Source organism: Belonocnema kinseyi, chromosome 7 (assembly GCF_010883055.1).
Source record: "Belonocnema kinseyi isolate 2016_QV_RU_SX_M_011 chromosome 7, B_treatae_v1, whole genome shotgun sequence".
NCBI lineage: Eukaryota > Metazoa > Arthropoda > Insecta > Hymenoptera > Cynipidae > Belonocnema > Belonocnema kinseyi.
The window spans coordinates 114958378-114981376 of record NC_046663.1 but is presented as its reverse complement, the minus strand read 5'-3'; the positions used below and the strand labels follow the sequence as shown (position 1 = coordinate 114981376).

Genomic DNA, 22999 nt, shown 5'->3' with positions numbered 1-22999 from the left:
GAATAATGAAAAATATACAAGAAAAATACAAGTGAGTACCAAACGATATCTTTTATTTACACAGTATGCACTTAATAAATTTTTATTTTTATCAAGATTCATTAATATCTGTCTAATAAACATTTATATAAGTAGAAATGACATTCATAATAAACAATAAAAATGTTATTTTTTAGCATTTCAAATTGCGCGGGAACAGCAACGAATCAGAGACCGAGAGCGACGCATGCGTAAAAGAGTTCAGAGCACTCGTTACGAGCACTGCTGCTAATATGTATCCATGGGCCATGCATGGGACTGCGCCCTGAAAAATATCTAATTGCTTGGCCCTCGGCATGTAGACATCTTGCCAGCTGACATCACAACGTGAAATATAAAATTTATAAGTGTTGCCACCTATTGGATTGGTTGAAAATACAAATGTTTGTAGATTGTTTTTGTTCGCATTAGTGCGTACTTTTCGTGGAGAAGTGACTAATGTGAAGAAAAAAAAATGAAAAGAGCATGTCAAGTTCATCACATTATCTGTGCTTACTGATGTTCGTGCATAATTCGCATTTCGATAATAGAATTATAGGAGATGTGATTTGTTAATTTAAGTGATGTTTTCTGAACGTAATCACGAGGTAAGCAAAAAATCAGCTTCTCTGTCCGCTCTTCAATCCAAGTCGCGAAAGATCGCATTTCGTGGCACGATGTTGGAATCGAAAGTGTAAAAAAGTCAAAATCAGAACTCATCAGGGCATTACCATTTAGTTTAAAAAGAGGAGATTAATTAAAGTAAAATTACCATTTTGTGTGTGTCATGTGAACCTCGCAATCGCTTAAAACCCATTCTTATCGATACTTCGTCGTGTGATCTATGGTTCCTTTTTCTCCGAAAGGACGAATGTAATTGAACGCAACGTGGACAGTTTGCGACGTATTCCTGAATGGGGATTTTCCGAGAAAATTTCACTTTCTCTCGTTTTGCAATTTTTTCGGTAAATCTCTTCGGCATCATCTGCGCTTCTCTTTTTGATGATATTGATTACTGCCTACAAAATGTAGGCAACGTTCTCGAAACGCATTACAGCATATTGTGCAGTAAGGTAAATATTGTTACTTTTTTCGCGAAAATTCGAGTAGTAAATAGGCTGATATATCGATTTTGTTATGTATGTGCAGTCAAATTTGTCACAAAGTTTCGACATCACGCGGAGGAAAACTCTACTTGTTTTTGTCGTGACCTCAATTCTAGAAAAGAACTTTTATTTTGAAAGCGATAACCTTATTTCAAATTAAGTGCTAGAATAATTCTCTGCAAATAAGGTGCAAACTTTTTTGCTGAAAACAAAATGTAGTAAACAACCAATATGTCACTGTTTTTGAAATGTTGCGTCAAGTTATATACTGAACAATACTACATGTAATATTACCATACTTCATTGATCCAGTTGCCATTTCACCAGAAACACAAATTAGATACACTTTAAGGGTGCAACCTCGTGTATTATTTGTTCCACAGCAGTCTTTCATACGTAAATATTACTCTACTTTTTACATATTTTAAATTCCCTCTTGCATTTAGAGAATATTTAAGAAATCTCAAATAAGATTACATCATTATAACCCTTTTATATTTAATAATATTATTCGACGCTTTAGGTCAAATTAAAATCATTGACTAATTCAAGAATCAAACTATTTCACAATGAATATATTGTAAAGAATCGAAGTTTATAATTTATCGAATAATTAATAGTGGACCATGATTATTATGGTTAAATACTTCGTATAGCTTCATTAGTTTCATGTAACTTTATAACTTTCTCTTTACTATATAGTTGCATACACATTTTTGAACAACTGTAAGCATTTTTAATAAGTTTCAACATCGCTTAAAAATAAAAATCCGACATCAATTTTTTTGTTACGATTTTTTTGCAGGATATTATATTTCAAGCAAGACATTATAAAACGTTCATAATCATAACAAGAGTCATTAGAAATCAATGCACATGTTTTATAATTTAAGCCACATTTTTCTTTGTATTGTTTCAAGTAGGCGTGTATTCTACACATGTGCGAATTAATAATAATCTGAATCTAAAAACAATGTTTTTAAATAATTTCAAGTTTTACATTTTTAGACGTTTTTGGCTAAGGGTGAAATATTTATTGATTCAAATTGAGATTGTTCAATTTATATCTCGTCGATCTTGATTTGTACTGGAAAATTGTTTAATTCTGATCATTTACATTTTAAAATATTAATTATTGAAAGAGTTTAAGGGATTCCATTGGAAAACTTGTTAATTTTTATGATTTTATGTCCAAATTTTTGTAAATGTTCAACTTGAGTTTTACTCTGTTTACAACTTATTTTAAATCTTTTTCTGATTTGATTGCAACAAATTAACAATTGTGAATTTTTAATGCTTTAATATGTATAGTTCAGTTTCGAATGCTCAGTCCAATAATTGAAAGTTTAATAGATATTAAGGTACAGTTTTGATCGCTGAATGTGGTTTTTTTTATAAATTTGAAACTTTTTTTATGAAAATTGTTCACTTGTAGAAGTTTACATTTTAACCTGTAGAAGGTACACTCCTTTCCAGCAGGCAACCTGGATCGAGTCGGGATCCTGTTCTTAAAGCTTGCAATCTCCTTAAAAATTATAGATAATTTTAAAGGTGGATATGCTTTTCTACATAAAATTGTACGTAGAACCAATTAGTGGTGTTCAAATTTCGAAAAAGGTTCACCATTTTTCGTAAACGTTAATTTTTGAAAGGATCATTCTTTGTTTACTTTTTTCATTCAATTTCTCAGTGCCTCTTCTAATGATGATACTTTGAACTTGTCGCTGATGTGAATTCGCACCAGTGTGCCTTCTACGAGTTAAAATTGTCAGATTTTGAAGTTTTCCATTGAAAAATGTATATTTAGCACTTTTTATCTAGAAAAATCACAATTATTTGCGCTTTATTAAAACTTCAGTTTGAATTCTTCTATTTTATAAGTTTTAAATTTGAAATTATACTTTAAATTATACATTTGTTGTATACTGTACACCGAAATTCGAAGTGGAAATTTGTTACCGCGGTGTTATTTTATATGAAAGTTTTTAATTTGAACCAAAGTGTTCTTACGAAAATAAAAATATGTTTAATTTGTAACCTTGCATATGCAATTGCAGGTGCAAATGACATACTTACAGAAGAGAAAAATAAAATTATTATACTAAACAATTCTTTTGTTTACCGAAGAAAAAGTATTTCACAGACTAAAAGAATTGTTCTTATAAATTCTTCATACATAAGTCAATACATTATTATAAAATGGATTACACCGATATCATTATTTTAATTGAAAAAGTAGGAAGGTCTGTTATCGAGTGATGAAAGGAAGACGTACTTCTCTACTAACAATAAGGCATGATTCCCCAGCAGATATTTAATGTTTTCGTTACATATCAACCACAAATATGTTGATTACATGATTTGTTAACCACTGATATAAATAGTGTTTACATAAGCATTTCCTTGTTTATCTCAAGTCTCTCCAAAGAGTCTGAAGCGTCTGTTTTAGTTACATTTGCATTTGTCTGTAGATTTTCAATTGTTTGAATTGCTTATACATACAATAATGTTGTGAAAAGTCATTAAAATAAAAACTAAACTGCATTGGCCTGTAAACAATTTTATCAAGCAGACTTTTATTAGTCGAAATTATTATTTTAATTATTTAAAAATATTCTTTAAACCGAAATCGTAACAGTAGTCTTAAGACCCTCTGTTGCATTTTTCAGACTTGAAATTTATTTAGAAGGAAAGATCATGATATGCTTAGCCGCAAGTCAAAAATAATATTCTTTGAACAATTTCGGTTTAAAATTGACCAGTAAATTTTTATATCCAGAAAAGTGGATAAATTTGTTGAATTTGAAAACTTAAGAATAAGCTTCTTTGCTTCTCAATGTTTTTCACTTTTAAGTATAAATTTTTTTTTCGAAACATTAAGTAATTTTAGTATATTTATTTATTGATGGAAAGTGTGACATATTTTATACAACAAAGGCAAGATGTCACATAAACTATACATCTCACTGTTGTATTTTTTATAGAATGCCAATACAGGCACCTCAGTGGACTGAATTTCTTTCTTGTCCCGTTTGCTGTCATGATTTCGATGTGGCTATACGTGGACCCATATCTTTAGGATGTGGCCACACAATATGCCGCACGTGCCTTGCAAATTTACATCGTAAACAATGTCCGTTTGACCAGGTACGTAATGATGCTTTCACTGCAAACGACAAATGACAAACGCAAGTGACATTCACTTATTTCACAAAAATCCATTACCAGTATCAATTGCAATACTGTGCACAAGTGACTATGAATAATAAATAAATTATTAAATTGACAAGAACATTATTTTAATCATCTGGGCATGTTATAAGATTTTTGAATCTCACCAATCATCCCTTACGAAACAATATCATCGGTCTTGGATTGCTATCAACCAAATCACTATTACTTAAAAAAACATTGTAAGAATTCTGGTAAAAAGTCCCAACTTCTGAGTTGTATATTTAGGACTTTTTCTAAGGATTACAATGTTTATTTTCAATAGTAAATTTATCACTAGCAGTACATACGCACCATTTGTATTATTCTGTAAGGTCTTCCAGTTTCGATTAAGTACCTACTTCATGTAGAATTTCACAGGTATTTATTCTGCTTTTTTACTGTTCTAATATCACACTCGAACTTTCATTGCTTACGTTCCTGGGTTCCAGCGAATTGACATGAAATGACTTCTTTTGCCTCATGAAGCTTAAAACGACCCTCCATTTTAAATGATAAAGTCAGACGATATAATCTTGACTTCTTTCAGAGTGTTATAAATACGGAAATCGAAAGTTTACCAGTAAATGAAGCGTTACTGCAATTAGTGGGAAATCCAGTTCCGAACAATGCTTCGGCGCATTATCAGAAACTGTTACCACCCGAAGAGCTCGACCATTATTTGGTAGCTAAGCGTTGCATCGAGGAACTTGCACTTTATCTCAAACCATGTCAGGCTACGCCAAACTCCAGCAACGGTAATTTAATAACTTTTATTTTTTATGCTCCATTTACTTAATAATTCAAAGTGAAGCATCGCTCATCTTTATCTTATATCTTATCTTATATATATATGATAATTATGTAATGGCAGGAGTGGGCTTAGTGTCTCGACCGATGCAGAGGAAGCTGGTGACATTGGTAGGATGTCAATTAGTGGAGCCCGAAGGTCGTGCACGAGCCGTAAGAGCCGCCAGGAGTTTAGGAGAGCGCTCTGTCACCGAATTAATTCTGCAACACCAAAATCCTCAACAACTCAGTGCCAATTTATGGGCCGCGGTCCGAGCTCGAGGATGCCAGTTCCTTGGACCTGGTAAGTAACCCTTTTTTTAAACTTGGAATGTCTTAGCTTGCAGTAAGATTAGTTTTGAATACAGAAAATGACGGGGTTTTTTATTTTTATATTTTAGTGGCTAATCTGTAAAAACTTCCCGGCCCCGAACTCACGTCATTATTTGCACATGCTTTTACCGATTCAACTTTTCTTTCTACTACTCTGAAGAAATGCAACTAATGCTATAATTTTCTTACATTGCCCGCTAATGCAGCCATTTGTCACTTTGCCTTAAAAAATTTTTTTGGACAGCTAATATGCAAGAAAAATTATATCATCTTAGTTTGCAATACTTGACAGTTGCAAGTTTTTAAGTTGAAAACGTATAAAGTCAAATAATTTCAGATTCGGTTATTAGAATATGAACGTGTTAGTTATTCATACACCGAACCCTCGCTTTGAGTCAAGTGTCGGGGGTTGCCTTCAAATAACTATGGACTGATTTCGGAGGGATCGAAACGTAAACAGTGAGGTCCGCCTGACTCGTTTTCTATTGGGATATATATCTGTATATATAATGTCGCAACCGCTCTTGCCCTGCTCCTCTGAGAAAATTCAAATTCTCAGAATATGTTGACCTATCAAACAGTACTTAATCGACAAATTTATAGATCACGATTTCCACTACTCTCTCTTTCTAATAACACGATTCCAATTTCTTAAAGAGAGTAGTGGTTTGTTTATTGAATTTGATTTGTTCATTGAATTGTGCGTACTGCATTATTCAATGCTGCGTCTACAACTGAACCGCTACATCATAGAAGGATACATCAAGTGTGATCGCTGGTGGTGGAAAGGCCCCACGGCATTTTAAAAACATTAAAAAATTTGTATTTTTCAAATATACATATATTTTGATTCGAAATTTAAATGCGCATCTTTGTTTCCTCTTTAAAAAAAGTTGTAGCTCTCTTCGTCTTTGAAATAATTCCAATAAACACTAATTTTGAAAACTGAAGAAATTTCATCTTTCTTTACTTCTATTCGCTCTAATTGACAGAATATTACAAATTTGTACTTCAAATTTGGAAGAATTATAGTTCAAAGTATACTTTAAGCGGTAGAAAAGATTAAACCTATTTGTTTCGTTATGAAAAATTGTTAATAGTGTTTTTCTAGGAAGTATACGAAAATGCATAAAATGTTCATTAGGATTTGTAGAATATTTTTGTAAAGTTTCACTCTAATTAAACAAAGTGTTAATCTACGAGTCTTATTCTCTCGAGCAACGCCGCGAGCATATGACTCAGAGCTAGGTGTTAGGGCGGGGAGAAAATGATCAAATTAATCGAATCGTTTGAGCTATGTGCAAAAATTTGTGGATTGACATCCGAAAAAAGTTAAGAAAAAAGAATTTTGAAATTAGTTAATACCTTCTGTTAGTAGGTGGATTCTTACAAATTTTCGGAAACTTACTCAGATACACGAGGGTTCTTTTATTTACATCCACAATATATGTAAAATTAAATAGATTTTTTTAAAGTGTAGGGTGAAAAGTTTGAATTTGTTTGTAAAAACTTTAATTGTTATATTTTATCAAATATTAATAAAGATTTATAATTTTAAGAATTACCTGCAGTTATGGCGATTAAATAAAATTATAATTTGAAGAAATCTCAAATTTTAATATTTTGACACAAGAATTTTTTATAAAAATGGCTATTATAAACTTATTAATTAGTTTTGCAATTAAAAGTCATTCCTACATTAATATGAAGCATCTTTTCAGAATTTAATGAAATTTAATTTTTCCTTCTACTGTGCGCCGTAACTGCTGCGCACGGTCGAGTCGCCACGGACTGGCTTCTATACCGACTGAATAAGCTTACCCATTTGTTTGTATTGCTTGAAACTTCGCATACACCTAATAGAGGCGTGCAACGATTTAATAATTCATACATTTTAGAAAGATCTAAATCGACTTAAGGGCATGCTCTTCGGTGACCGCGTCACAAAACTAGTCATTTTTTTGGTGTTCACTTTGTCCACATGGATTGAGATATCGTGTTTAAAATTTGACATATTAAATAAAAAAGCCATTCCAGTTATAGCACTTTGTAGATAATTTTTGGTATGATGCATTTCGGATTTTTTGTTTCGCGTATATTGAGCACTAACACCAATTTTGGACTAAATCGTCTAAACCTTAAAAAAATTAATGTAAGCAATAAAATTTGCACATTTGTTGCAAATCAACAAATAAGTATCTGCACACACGTAATCTATAATTATTTTTGGAGCATTTTAGCGATTTCTAGCGGAGAAAAAAAGATACTTTGAACGACGATAAAGTCGAGATCACGTGACTAAGTTCGTCCATGAAATTTTTATATAGAATTATTTTCATTTTTTTGGTCCTAAAAATAAAAGATAAATTTCAGATTGGAAACATAGAAACATCAGAAATGTGATCAGATTTACTCTTCGGGGTTTTCCAACCAACTTCAATAATTCTTGACGTTTTATTTTGGACGTTGAATCGATCAGCTGATAACTATTATTGACAGTGTACCAACCGGCGGGGCTCAGTGTCGGACTCGCCTTGTCTTTCGCCCCCGGGCGAAATTTTACTATTATTGGTTTGTTATAACTTAGAATTGTTTCACACCAGTACAAAAAATCCACAAGAATATATAGCCATTAGAAAATTTTAATTATTTTCTGAAGATGAACATTTCTCAAGATGGGACTTGGATGGATTTTCGAGTATCACATTCTAAGATGTTCGTCGATTTTTTAAATCGAGGCATATACTTTATCCGCGTTAAAAGTTTTTTTTCCTATTCCTATAGTATTTCACTAGAAAACTTTCTTCGTAATTCTAAACATTTTGATATATACTAAACGTTCCTTAGTCCTTTCGGTATAACTTCCTAAATCTTGAACACGATATCTTTTAATCCGTGTAGACGTGGTGAGGACCGAAAAAAAATGAAAATCATTTCATTCTCCACACAAAAATTTTATGAACGAACTTAGTCACGTGATCTCGACTTTATCGACCTTCGAAGTTTCTTTTCCTCTCCGCTAGAAATCGCTAAAAATGCTGCAAAAATAATTTTAGGTTACGTGTGTGCAGATACTTATTTGTTGATTTGCAACTAATGTGCAAATTTTATTGCTTACATTAATTTTTTTAAAGGTTTAGACGATTTAGTCCAAAATTGGTGTCAGTGCTTATTGTACGCGAAACAAAAAATCCGAAATGCATCAAACCAAAAATTATTTACAAAATGCCATAACTCGAATGATAATATCCTATTTCATCGATTTATAAATAAACTTTCTTTAAAACTACAAACATATTGATGTATACAAACGTTCTTCAGTGCTTTTCATTTAATCTGTCAAATTTTAAACACGATATCTCAGTCCGTGTGGATACAGTGAACACCAAAAAAATTCTCCTCCGGGGACTAGTTTGGTCACGTGGTCACGAAGAGCATGCCCTTAAGTCGTTTTTCTAGAGAACGGCTCAAATAATAAAATAGATTGGGGTGGTGTAAAAGACCTTAAAAAAAACCCGTTAAAAAATTAAATCGTGTCATTTGAAAGGGAGTTACAGGCTTTTTAAAACACCTGTACAAGCTCTGGGATTTAAAATTCAGCCCCCCCCCCCCACACACAACTTAGACAGGGGTGGTAATCCTGGTTTATAAATTTGTCAACCAAGTACTGTCGGGTAGGCGAATATATTCTGAGAATATAACTTCTTAAGGTTGGAGCAGGCACCACGGGTCACCGGAAATTTTTTTCGCAAGAAATATAATTTGTGAAATATGGTGGCAATTTTCATTATTAAAAAATTTTTTTAACGGATTGCTACATGTACGGGTCGCCTAGAATCGAATATTTTCTAAGGTTTAACATTTTTAAATGGACGATTTCAAAATAAAAATACTTTAAATGGCAAAATTTTAAAATGAATACTTTTCAAATCTAAAAATATTTGAATATGAATGGCTTCAAGAATAAAGAATACTACATAAAAGCAATTGTCTTGTGTTAATAACACAGAATTTCAAATTAAAGATTTGAAAATAGTTCAAAACTCTTACTCTATTTTTCTAAAAAAATAAATTTTTCGAATTATAATGCAACTGTTTAAAAGAATTCTTGTCGATTCGAGACCTGATAGATCTATATTTGCATTTAATATTTTACAAATTTCATGACACTATTTTGCTACTATCGGCATTATTTTTATCTCTGAGCTGAGTACGATACCTGATTTTTTTCTGTATTCATCTAAGGCAAACAATACATAATAATAATTATTTTTTCATGAAATAGCAATGCAAGAAGAGGTTTTGAAACTGGTTCTCCTGGCCTTGGAAGATGGTTCGGCCCTTTCACGGAAGGTTTTGGTGATGTTCGTCGTGCAGCGTTTGGAGCCACATTTCACACAAGCGTCCAAGACGAGTATTGGACATGTCGTTCAACTTTTGTATCGAGCTAGTTGCTTTAAGGTCAGCAATTGTAAAATATTCCAAAACGTGTCTTAAAATTTCTTTTGGCATACATTTTTATATTTTACGTACAATATTTGTACTTTTTGTCTCTTAGGTGTCAAAACGAGAAGGCGATTCTTCTTTAATGCAGCTGAAGGAGGAGTTCAGAACTTATGAAGCTCTGAGGCGAGAACATGACGCTCAAATAGTCCAAATAGCGACAGAAGCAGGGCTACGTATTGCTCCTGATCAATGGTCTGCTCTATTATATGGAGACACAGGCCACAAATCCCATATGCAAAGCATTATCGACAAACTTCAGACCCCACAATCATTCGCCCAGAGTGTTCAAGAGCTTGTCATTGCCCTTCAACGTACTCCCGACCCGGGTCAACTTAGTAGTCTGAGACCACAGTTGGAATTGTTAGCGGCCATTGATCCTAGTCCAGGTAATAATATCTAGAACACTAATATAAAAATATAATTAACTTAAAGTGGAACATACAATGAGTAAAATGTAAGATTTTGTAATGCCCTTGAAATATATTCAATTTGTATGAATTCCGCGTTATTTTCGCGCCACTATCCGAATTTTTTTCACCACTTTGTGCAGAAAATATAAGTTTGTGAATAAAGATTATGTATTATAAACCTAACATAGGAGAATCATATAGATAGGAGATTTTTATTCTAGAATAGTCTTTCTAAAAGTAATAAAAATTAATAGGACGCTAATTTGGTGGAAAGTCATATCATTGAATATTTTGCATACCAACAGGGGTACCAACAGGACAACCCAAAAAAAATTAAGTAAAGTTGCTTCCAACTTCCGTATCGATGAAAAATTCCATAATCATATGTAATTGAATTTATAGAAGTAAACAGCTGTTGTGAACATGTTTTAGTGCATAATTATGACTTGTTTTTAGTGAAAAGTATTTCTTCATTCTTATGAATTAGGTTCCTTAAATTGACTATTAAATGTATATAATTATTGCAGAAAGTGAACCGCCTTCTTGGGTGGAGTGTCGAGAGGCTTTAGAAGCAGTAAAGACTGTTGTATCCGCCTTAGTGGAATTTATACAGCAGCACGGCAATAGAAAATCTCAGGATGGCGCTCATAATACTGGACAACCAAAATATAAAGTTAGCATGTGCCGCGATCTCGCTCTTAAAGGATCTTGTCCACGTGCCACCAATTGCACATTTGCACACAGTGATCAAGAACTCGATAAGTGAGTAATTTGTCTACTTTTCCAATTTAAATTTAAACACAATTTAGGACATTTTATTGAAAATAAAATATTCAATACAATATATGTATTATTTGCCTCAGGTATCGATCAAAAAATCGAAAATTGAGTATAAGATCCAATTTACCATCGACTGGTATTTCTGAAACCAAGGCTGAAAAAAATGTTATCGCTCCAGTCGGTAAAGGATTCAAGCAATGTGACGATGTTTCCTACCCTTCCAAAAATCATGATTGTATGCACCGTGAAGGTATGGAAAAAGATTTTATTTCCCTTATCCCATTATTCAAAGCGACCATTGACCGCAAAAATCCGAATTTAGTCTGGAATTTTGAGCACTGTGGAATAGGCGGGATTTTTTCTATATTTGTTTTTAATTTCGCAATAAATATCGTCTCGCTCTTCGAAATGTTGAAAACTATACACTAGAAATAAACCATTGTTACAATGGAGGCTATACGCCTCTAGGGTATCTCTTTTAACCTGATAGCAGCGTTATCTGACGCGAATTATTGGGTATCTCAAAGTTATCAGAGCAATGTTAATGAAAAAGAGCAGTAAATATCAATTCATTTTAATCAGAAACATTATAATGAGGTCTAAAATCCGTTATTTAGTATACGATTTCTTGTTAAAATTGAATTCAAATTCAAATTTTTTTTCCAACAGTTCCTAATTGGTGGCGCTATTATAGCTACCCAACAGGCGTATAATCTGAAAGAGGAACATTTACTCGAGGCGGAATTTTTTAAGGAAGCTGCAATTCCTCTTATATTATTTTTTGTTTTTTCTAAAGAGTTCTAAATTAATAACTAAAAGAAGCAACATAAGTAAGGGATGACAGTACAGAACTAGATAACCAACAAAATTGGGAATTTTTTAGGGAAGCGAAAAAGCATACTGTAAAATCGAAATCTCTATTTAAAAATAAAATAGAAGTTTATTCCCGAACTGAAGGATTGCTGAATTTAGGCCAAAAAAGTTTAGTCAACAAATATTATCCAGGTTCAAGAAAATATATGTGGAAGTTGACAATCTCAAAGTGGCACTGACCTATTATTCGAGTAGGCTACGCTAGATTGTGTTAAAAGTTTTTGATTGCGGGTTCTTAAAATCGGCTTTAGATAGAGTTTAAAAATCGAATTTTTAATTGTTTGTAAAAATAAAAACTTTCTTTCGAATTATGGGAAAACTGAATGAGAATAAAAAATGAATGATAAAGAAAAATGATCCTGTTTCGAGAAAATGGAAATTGAAAATCGAGATATCACAGTATGACAATTTTTACTAAAAATAAAATAAATTAAAAGATTTTTGTATTGAATTATAATAATTTCAAGAAATATAAACACTGAAAGGTTGAAAAAATTATTATTGCGTTAGACTTTTATCAGGGTGGCCGCTGGACCGGGACATGACAGGGAATTTTATGAGATCGAGAAAAACCCGGAAATGACCCTGACTTTTTTTTGCCGGGAATTTTACAAATTTTTAAGGGGGAAAATCCTTCCAACTTTGATTTTAACTGTTTAAATAATTATTTTAATTTTAATCTTTTGAATTATGATATCATTTAGTTTATAATGCGTAATTCGAAAACCTTTCACGTTAAACATTAAACTGTTTCAATTGGAAAGTCTTATTAGTTAAAGAAATGTGAACGTCCTATTGAAACTTTATAAACTATTTTTAATTTCAAAATAATATATTTATAATTAAAGGCTTTTATTAAATTTCAAATATAATTTCACTCTAAAATATTACATTTTTAAACCATGCAGTTTGAATTTTTTTAATTCAGAAAAAGAGAAGTTATTTATTATTTAAAACTGTCTGCCTGATCATTTAAAATCAGTAATTATAAATTAAATATTCAAAACTAAAAAAAAAAACGTTGAACGTTGCAATTTTCATTGTTCTTTTTAACAAAATTTGATTTGTAAGTCAAATTGTTGAATTTCAATGTATAAATATTTAAATGTAATAATATTTATAAAATCGAGTTTTCCTAATGGTTTCCAGTGTACAATCTACTTGGAACCTCAATAACCGGTGGAATAGATGCCTAAGCTTTCAGAATACATGGTTCCGAGATCAATTTTTTATCTGAGTGTGTTGAAAATGGCTCGTTAATGACAAAATTGTTGCGAAGACATTCATGAGGTTTTTTCTCAAAAAGTATGATCTTTTCGAGAATTTGCAAAAGAAGAAAAAGTTCTTAAAATCACTCAAAGAATACGTGAGAATTTTTCCAGGAAGTTTTAAATAATTTTTTTGATTTTGCAATTTGTCAATTTTTTAAAAATTTTAAAATTGCTCCAAAAATTGAGGTCAATTCTCTGTTTGATTCTAACAACTTTTTATTCCTGACCATTTTTGCTACAAGCTCATGGTTCCCAAGAAAAAAATTCACAAAAGTCATCATTGTTGATCATGTCAATTTTTAATGATGACTTTTGAGAATTTTTTTCTTGAGAACCATGAGCTTATAACAAAAGTTATCAGGAATAAAAAGTTGTTAGAATCGAACAAAAAATTAACCTGAATTTTTTTTAGATTTTTTGGAGCAATTTTTTAATTTTTTAAAAATCGACAAATTGCAAAATCAAAAAAATAATGTAAAACTTTCTGGAAAAATTCTCACGTATTCTTTGAGTGACTCTAGGAACTTTTTCTCCTTTTGCACTTTTTCGGAAATATCATAATTTTGTAGAAAAAAAATTCATGAATGTCTTCGCAAAAATTTTGTCATTAACGAGCCATTTTGAACACACGAAGATAAAAAATTGATCTCGGAACCACGTATTCTGAAAGCTTAGGCATTTATTCCACCAGTTATTGAGGTTCCAAGTAGATTGCACTCTGAGAACCATAATTAACATCATTTTATCACATTTTCATGCCCACAATCGGAAAGAAGAGACCTTAAGCTTCAAAAATATGTATCTCTCAATTTTTTATACCTTGAATTGCATGAGTTATAATTGCAGAAAGAGTGGTGTACCTAAAGGGGCACTCTTGGCGTTAACGGGTTGAAGAGATATTTAGAAGATTTGAAAAAATTCAAAATTAATTTAAAAGTTGACATTATTTCAAATACTTTAAACGAAGTGTCTACGTGTGCCGACAAAATCCGACTATTAATAAAACCCAAATTCTGGTGCAAACAGGTTGCAGCCTAATGTAGCTTTTGGCAGATTTTGAACATAAAATTTAGAAGGTTTTTAAGAATATTGACAAGTTTTAGAAGAATAAAAACATTTCCTAGGAAAAATTTTAATGATTTTTTATTGTAATAAACTAATTTTAAGAGAATAATTTAATTAATTTTAAAAAACTTTAACAGCATTTAAATGTTTCAAGATCTTAAAATAAAATTTTGAAGCATTTTAAGGATTTTAAAACAATTTGAATAAAAAATCATTTAACTTCCAATTTGAGCAGGGAACTTCCCATTTCTTAAAAATGTATATTTATCCAGAATAAGAGTAATCCTCGGAAAATTTGTGAAAAGGAACAAAATGGAACGAATGGAAAAATTAATCTTTTAAACAGACTGTAAAAAAAATCTATTGATAGTGTTAAGAAACAAAATGCTCAAACATTAGAGGAAAAGGCATCGATAAACAACGAAAACGAGAGACGCTTTCTCATTCAGATATTATTTGATTAATTATTCTAACTTTTCAATTGATTATAAATAAAAAAATCTTACAGTTTCCGTCAGGGTAAAATCAAAGATCTTTGGTCAAATTAGAAATCTCGATATAATTTTCAATCTCAGGGAAGTGATTTTACCGGCTCATGATATTTTTACATACCGCGACTGAATTTTCCCTTTTTAGTTAAAGTTCGTACGAGGGAATTTGTAATTTTGTTTTTATCGAGTGTCTGACATTACACTATTGTTCAAGGGTCCTTTTATTTACATCGCTAGAGGATGTAATTTCATATACTTTCGTAAAATCACACAGTGAAGTGTGTGATATTTACAATTATGCAATATGTCATTTTCCGAAACTTTGTAATTTTACGCAAATCTTTTTTTACAGTGCTGGAATGGGAATTTATCAAGGAGAATAACGATTCTCAATGGAAAATTGAATTTTTTGAACAAAATTATCCTTCTGTGTTGAAATGAGGTATTTTCGAAAAATTTAAATTATGAATTGAAACAGGGAATTTGACCCAGAAATATTTCATTCTTACAATTTGTTTTCCTTATTATTTAAAGGAATATTTGAAGTTACGTGATTTCTCTATTTGAGTGTGTGATAATAGCCTTGTCGCTTGAGAAAAACAGTGTGCGAGCAGCAGTATTCTAGCGCCAAGTATTCTATACTTTAAATAAAACTTCAACTATTAATTATTTCTAACGATTCTTCTCTGTCTATTCTTGATCTGGTGAAATTAATTAGTCATAAACATAAACATTAAACAAAATGGTCTTTCGAGCCGGATTGAAGATCGTGAAAAAACATTAAAAAGTGTTAAATTGGTATTGAAAAGACCAAAGTGAGAAATTTTATTTAGTGAAAGCACAGGAACTAGAGGTCACTTAGCAAGGAATAGCTGGTAACAACATCTTCGCAAATACTGGCAGTCGTCCTTCTTCAAACAGTCTGTACTGTACTCTTTCATGCTGTCATTCTTCACTGGATCGGTCTTTCATCATTCTTCACCTGAAGGAAGAAATAACAGATTTGCCAGCTGATATTTGGATGATTGTCAACACACTTAATTTTAGACTTCATCGATTTCTAACCTTCTTCAGTGGTAAGATGACAACTTTAATTTACCCATGATGAGAGAGGCTCGTTATGGCAAACCTAATATTAACTCAGATCGTAGTAGTTCAGTGAAGATGTATTTACATTTGATTAATTATTATGCTCTCGCACACTCAAATTTACTCGTCTTATCAGAGCACTTTAAACTAAATCAGTTCTTTAATTTGCAAATTAAGACTTCAATTTTAGCTGAATTATCAGCAAGTGTCAATTTGAATTTCTCCTTTTGTTAAAATGGATCCATTATTCTCTGAGTAATCAGGGATTTCTCAGCCGCTTCTACGCACTGAATCCAATTTTAAGAAAATTGGAAAAGCCAATCTAACAGTGGCTACTGTCAAATCACGGATAGCACTTCTTGAAAAACGCTGGAAGAGTTGTGAAACCCTACATCTGGAGATTAAAGCTGGAACTACGTCGGCTGAGCATGAGAAATCGGAATATTTCACAAAGTCTAAGTATCTCTCTATTGAAGATGCTTATCTCAATGTGCGGGATGTTTTATATAATCAATTGGTCTTGCTTACTTCTAAGGCTTACTTCTACTTACTAAGGCCAATGAAAGTTTAAATCAGTCTCAAATTATTCGTCATGATTCCTTGCCTGTTAAACTTCCTCAAATCACTTTACCGGAGTTTTCAGGAGACTACATTGATTGGAAGAATTTCCGCGATTTATTTAATGCTTTGATAATTCAAAACGATTCCTTGTCAAATGTAACAAGATTATACTATTTGAAGTTGACCTTAAAGGGCGAAGCTGAAGGTTCTTTAAGACATGTTTCGATAACTGATGCTAACTTTATCTCCACTTGGGAGTCGCTAAAGACCAGATTTGACAACAAAAGAGCTTTAATCTCAACTCATTTACAAGCCTTTATCAATCTTCCTAATGTGTCGAATAATATTCTGGAAGACCTAAAAAACTTACGCGATAAAACAAATGAGTCATTGACGGGTCTCTAAAATCTTAAACGCTTAACAGAACATTGTAGTGATTTACTTGTTTTTATAATGGTTAAAAAGTTTGATTTAAGTAATCTCAAGGAATGGGAGATGCATATTTGTTCTAGCACTGATTATCTCACTTATCAGCAACTTGACTCATTTTTTGAGACTCGCATACGTATTTTGGAGGCCATTAAAGCTTCAAAGCCTGGTACAAGTTCTCAAGAAAAGAGTAGAACTTCAAAACAATGGGGAGTTAGGAGCCGCAATGCAACTTCTAGCTCAAAGTGTCTCATTTGTAAGGATAATCACTCTTTATTTAAATGCAACCATTTCAAAGCTCTGTCTGTGGACAGGCGTAGGGAAGTTGCTACAAATAATCATTGTTGTTATAATTGTCTCACGCCTGGGCATCCACCACATAATTGTGTTAGTAAATTCAAATGTTACAAGTGCGGTAGGAGACATCATTCCCTGTTGCATTCAGATGATTATAATTCAAATCCCACCTTACGGCCAACTAATTCTGCGTCGATAAATTCTCAATTGGCAGTTTTAGGTTCTCTCGCATCACAATCAAATGATCCCGGCAATTCCACCCTGGGGGTGGGTGTGAATCATGTTTCGCTTAAAGAAGCAGACGATAAAGTTTCGTTTCATTTTCTGAATAATCATCCAAATTTATCGCGCTCAACCTTACTCGCTACGGCTGTTATTTCCTTCCAAACTGAAAATGGAAGAAGTCACAAATTTAGAGTTTTGCTGGACCAAGGATCTGAATGTTGTTTTATTGCCGACAGAGCAATGAAAATATTAAGTCCAAGCTACAAAAAGTTTAGAGCAGTAGTATATGGAGTTGGAGGAGTTACTATTGGTTCTTCAAGAAAGTTAGCAGAATTTAATTTAATTCCTATACAAAAGAACTGTCCTAAAGTCCACATCTAAGCTTTAGTATTATTACACCTTACATCATATACTCCTCCTGTAAGATGTGACGTGGGGAATGAAGATCAATTAAAAGCGTTAGGGTTAGCAGATCCAAATACCTTTAGCTCCCATCAAGTTGATTTGATTTTAGGAGCCGATATATATGGCTCATGTTTACATCCTGGTCTCCGACAGGGTATATTGTGTTCTCTTACTGCGCAAAATACCGTTTTTGGTTGGATATTATCTGGGCCGGTTTCAGTCACAAATAAAATAGAAATTAACATTCCAGTTACAGCACATCAGGCTATTTCAGCAGAAGTCTTGCATGAAGACTTAACCAGGTTCTGGGAGTTGGAGGAAGTTCCCTTCAAAAATACTTTGACAGATGAAGAAATGTTTTGTGATAATCATTTCGCCACGAATTACCAACGAACAAAAGACGGACGTTACATGATGCGCTTACCTTTCAAAAACGGTCCTCCCATAAAAATAGGTGCATCCCTGGAGAGAGCTAAGATCGTTTTGAATAAAGTAATTCGTCGTTTATCGGAGAAATCGGAATTATTGTTAGAATACTCCAGTTTCGTATCAGAATATGAAAGCCTTGGACACATGGAACTTCTGCAAGAAAAGGAATTGGATAGTTTTCCACAAACTGTGTATTTGCCTCATCACCGTATCTTGAGAGAAAGTAGGTCCACTACTAAGTTGAGGGTTGTTTTCAACGCTTCCAGTTTAACTTCCAATAATTCTTCCTTGAATTCTCATCTTCACATCGGTCCCAAGATTCTCAATGATTTGATTTTAATCATTATGAATTGGAGATCACATCGCTTTGTTTATATGGCTGACATTGAAAAAATGTCTAGGAAAATTCTAGTTGACCCTCGGGATTGCGACTATCGAAGAATTGTCTGGATTTCTCCTGATAAAAGGCTCGTCGCTTATAGACTTTTAACCATTACGTACGGTACTGCCTGTGCTCCTTATTTGGTTAACAAAGTGGTTAAGTAGTTAGCTTATGATGAAAGAAATAGATTTCCTTTACCCCAAACTATATTAGAAAATAATATTTACATCAATGATGCTTTGTTTGGTGCAGATAGATTGTGGCTGAATAGGCGCGAGTTCAAGTAACACTGTTATTAGAAGCTGACGGTTTCCATTTGCCAAAATGGGCCGCAAATGAACCCGAACAATTGGAAGATTGTCCCTCGGGAGAACACGAACGTGCTATCGAATTTCCGTTAGCGGAGGATGCTCAGCTGAAGGTTCTAGGTTTATTTTGGGATCGTAAGTCCGATTGATTCCTTTTTAAAGTGACTTCTTCTTTAGTCGAAAATCCAACAAAACGGATTGTTCTTTCATTAATAGATATGTTGTATGATCCTATGGGTTGGATAACTCCAGCCATAATAGTGGCAAAAATTTTAATGCAAGAACTTTGGCTGCGTAAACTCGACTGGGACGACCGACTACCTGATGATCTTAAAATTCAATGGTTAAATTATCATGATTCTCTGGAAAAATTAGAAGCACTTAAAGTTCCCAGATGGACACGACAACTGCAGACAAACTCTGAATTCGAGCTTCATGGCTTCTCTGACGCTTCGTCAAAAGCTTATTCAGCTTCCGTTTACATTAGAATTCTTAGTGAAGATTTAAAATAGGCTCATGTTTGCCTACTAATGTCTAAATCTAAAGTAGCTCCTGTTAAATATGTATCAACTCCTCGTTTAGAGTTTTGTGGAGCTGCATTGATAACTAAGACACTTAAGTTTGTCATGGAAACTATGTCATTGGATAAAATACAAATCTCAATGGGAATACATATAATTAATTTATTATTAATTGTATGTTGCTTATTCATTCTTTTGTCCCAAAGGCTTCGCTAAGGTAAGAAGAGTTACCCGTCCAAATTTCATTACAAAATCTCTTTTAATTTCGAAGATATCATGAGTTAAGTTTTAAAAAACGTATTAAAATTTTGACTCAGAACTCGAATCTTTCGGTCTCTCGATGTACTCCCTCCCCTTCCTAATAGGCCAAGCGCTTGCTCGGTTCTACTTTCCGAGGATTCAATTGTGTTTCTTATAGTTAGTCACGAAGCACTACATTGAGACCGTACGTCTGTGGCGGAGATAGGGGAAAATAGCCAACAACCGCGATCGCCAAAAAGGGGGGGGGGGGTGAGGGGGCCCCAACCATCGCCCCCTCTCGTAAGATCCAATCCACGGGAGTGTGCGGCCAGCGCAGCGAAGCCGCGCCAGTCGCGCACCCGCGAATAACGATCTCTCCGAAAAATGATTGAACTGGAAAAAGTTGTTCTGAGAGAAATTTGACATGACTTGATTTAAGAGTGACGTTTATTATATGTGAAAAAAGCCCATATACGGGAAAAAAATCACAAAATCTGATAATTTATTTTATGAAAGAAAAGTAAAGAAGAAGAGTGGGAATGTGTAGAGGGGTCGAAAAATGAAAGTCGTTGTTAGACTTATTTCATGAGGAAGTCTTTTGGCATCGCGTGCTTGCGAAGCGGATCAAAATCATGTTTCTCGTGAGAGAAGATATGTTTAAAAGGTTATGATGATGATGCTGACTCATAGAATTTAGTGGCGGTTTCTTTGATATACTCTGAGATATAAGGTAATTGAAATTCTCTGTGAAGGACAGAGTTCTTGGTATATCTAGGTGTTTTTGTGATGCGTCTAAGGAATTCATTTGGTATAATCTGGATCTGATTGATGTTACTTTTTGACGCAGCACCCCAAATTGTACAGGTGTAGGTTATGATTGGTTGGATAAACATTTTGTAAACTATGATTTCATATTCAGGTTTTAGACTCGAGTTTAAGCCCTATTATTAATAGACACTCGAGTCTAAAACTCGAGTGTCTATTAATAATAGGGCTTAAACGCGAGATAACCCCGAGAGCTTTCCCTTTAGTTTCGGGGATATGCTGCTTACAATTTAGACGTTTCTGAAGTTTACCTTCTAGGTATTTTACGCAATTTTTCCATTCTATTGGTTCGTTAAACATTTTTGGTGGATCTAGTTTGACAGGATTTCTGACTGAGAAAAGAATTGATTCTGAATTTGCTGCATTAATTTTTATTCTCTAAAGCTTATCCCATGCCGCAATGATTTCAAGAGCTTGGTTAAGTAATTTTAAGATTTTCGGGAATGACCAAGAGGAAGTGAATACTGCGTTGTCGTCTGCATATAATCCAATTGTAACATCAGCGACCTCAGAGATATCGTTCACGTAGATAATAAAGAACACCGGACCTAAGATGCTGCCTTGGGGCACACCCGCTCAGATGGGTTTCTCTTTTGAAAGTGTCTGGCCTATTTTGACTGAGAATTTTCTGTTAGAAAGAGAAGAGTTTATAAAGAGGATGAGTCCTCTTGGGAAATTGTAATTTATTAATTTTCTGAGCAGTCCTACATGCCAGACACTATCAAAAGCTTTTTATACATCCAGGAAAACGGCTGCAGTTTGCTTTCTTCGATTGAAATTTAAGCTAATGGTTTCGGTGAGTTTAAGCATCATGTTCTACACTGTAAAAAAATTTTTTGTAAATATCCACTGCGTTTTTCTAATTGTACCAAAACCTGTCAAATAACTGCGTTCAAAACAGTGAATTTCCAACTGTAAAAAGTAAAAACACCACTAAAACCGTATTGTTGTGATTTAAGGATGCTGTTTTCCTCGAGGTGGTAGTGTACGCGAGTGAGTATTATTTTCTCAAAGATTTTGCTCATAGTATTTAATAGACTAATTGGCCCGTAGCTGGTTGGATGATATGGATCCTTACCTTTTTTCGGGAAAACTAGAATATGAGCCATTTAATGTGTATTTTAAATGTATTTTGTTAATTCCTTATAGGTTATTTTCTTGATATTATCCGTGCTTGGGATTTTGAGGAAGTCGGAAATGATTTTGTCACATTCAATAATGTGTTGCGGATCAGATGGCTTGACGTGTGGAGCGAAGTTACTTTCGCAATTTGCAGCTAAGAAATTTGCTTTGTCGGTTGGAGAAAGTGCACATGTTTGATCCGGTTTTTTAAGAGGGGGAATATTGGTTCGCGGCTTCGTTAAGGCTTTAGTCATACGATATGTAGAGTTATCTTTAATTTGAAGTTTACCGACTTCTGTATTCCAATCTTTACATCTGTGCTCCTGAACTTTAATTGCTATTGTTTTACGCCCGTTATTGATTGCGTTTTTGAGAATGCAGCTTTTAGTTTTTCGATGCGTTTGGCAGAGTTTATTACGGGCATCGATAAGGTTTTCAATCTCGGGGTTGAGAGGTGGATCGTATTTGTTCACGGTACACAGAGGGGCCGAAGCGTGAATTGCAGTTTTTATACTAGAAGTTAGATTAGTTATGGTTTCGTCAATGTGTGTAGAGTTTGTTGGCGCAGGTTCAAAATTAACTTCAGTTTCTAGAGTGGAATTAAATGTTTGCCAGTTTGCTTTTGCGAAGTTATAGCGAGGTGTGGCCGGGGCCTTTTCACAGTTACTGTAATGGCTCAAGAGAACTGGTCGATGATCTGAGGCTAATTCATTAATGGTGAGAGTGTCATGGTTGTAAAAATTATTTTTGGTTATTGCAAAGTCAATAAGATCAGGCTTATGTTTGGTGTTGTGAGGGAAAAATGTATACGAGTCTGGTGCAGAGGTAGCCAGATGTTTGTCATTTATGAATTCAAATAATTGTTTTTATATTTTGTTTGTTGTTCTGCTATTCTAAGCTAAGTGCTGAGCATTCAGGTCCCCTGCAGCGATTACCGAGGGGGCTAGTTTAAATATTTTTCTGTAGTCATTTTTTGTAAATTTACGAGAGGGAGTCTGGTAGAGCGAGACGATGGCATATGGTTTCCCGTGAATTTTTATTTGTATTGCCGTAGCTTCAAGAACTTTAAATTCAAGAATTATTAGTTAGCCACTGACTAGATTGATGTTTAAGGATTTGCGAAGTAAAGTTTCGCTGAGCAAGTAAATTGTGATTTTATTTTTATGGAGATATGTGGCTAGTTTGTGCCTTTTTTTAAGGATACCCTGAGCATTCCAAAAAATTATTTTTAGAGTATTGTTATTGAAGATCGCCGTTTTCGATAGCAAGTGAAAGTATATTACTTATAATCTCGGCGGTTGAATTTATGGCTTC

General features: G+C 33.4%; 1 protein-coding gene across 1 annotated transcript in view; it reads left to right on the top strand.

Moving 5' to 3' along the window:
- Nucleotides 1-692: 692 nt before the first annotated feature.
- Nucleotides 693-22999, top strand: part of LOC117176639 (roquin-1) — a 26383-nt gene continuing 4076 nt past the window's right edge. Inside the window, exons 1-8 of the mRNA XM_033366893.1 lie at nucleotides 693-1091; nucleotides 4109-4271; nucleotides 4885-5092; nucleotides 5209-5427; nucleotides 9742-9917; nucleotides 10015-10348; nucleotides 10900-11134; nucleotides 11236-11402. Coding sequence (XP_033222784.1) covers nucleotides 4110-4271; nucleotides 4885-5092; nucleotides 5209-5427; nucleotides 9742-9917; nucleotides 10015-10348; nucleotides 10900-11134; nucleotides 11236-11402 — 1501 coding nt within the window. The 5' untranslated portion in view covers nucleotides 693-1091; nucleotide 4109. The remainder of the gene's footprint in view (nucleotides 1092-4108; nucleotides 4272-4884; nucleotides 5093-5208; nucleotides 5428-9741; nucleotides 9918-10014; nucleotides 10349-10899; nucleotides 11135-11235; nucleotides 11403-22999) is intronic.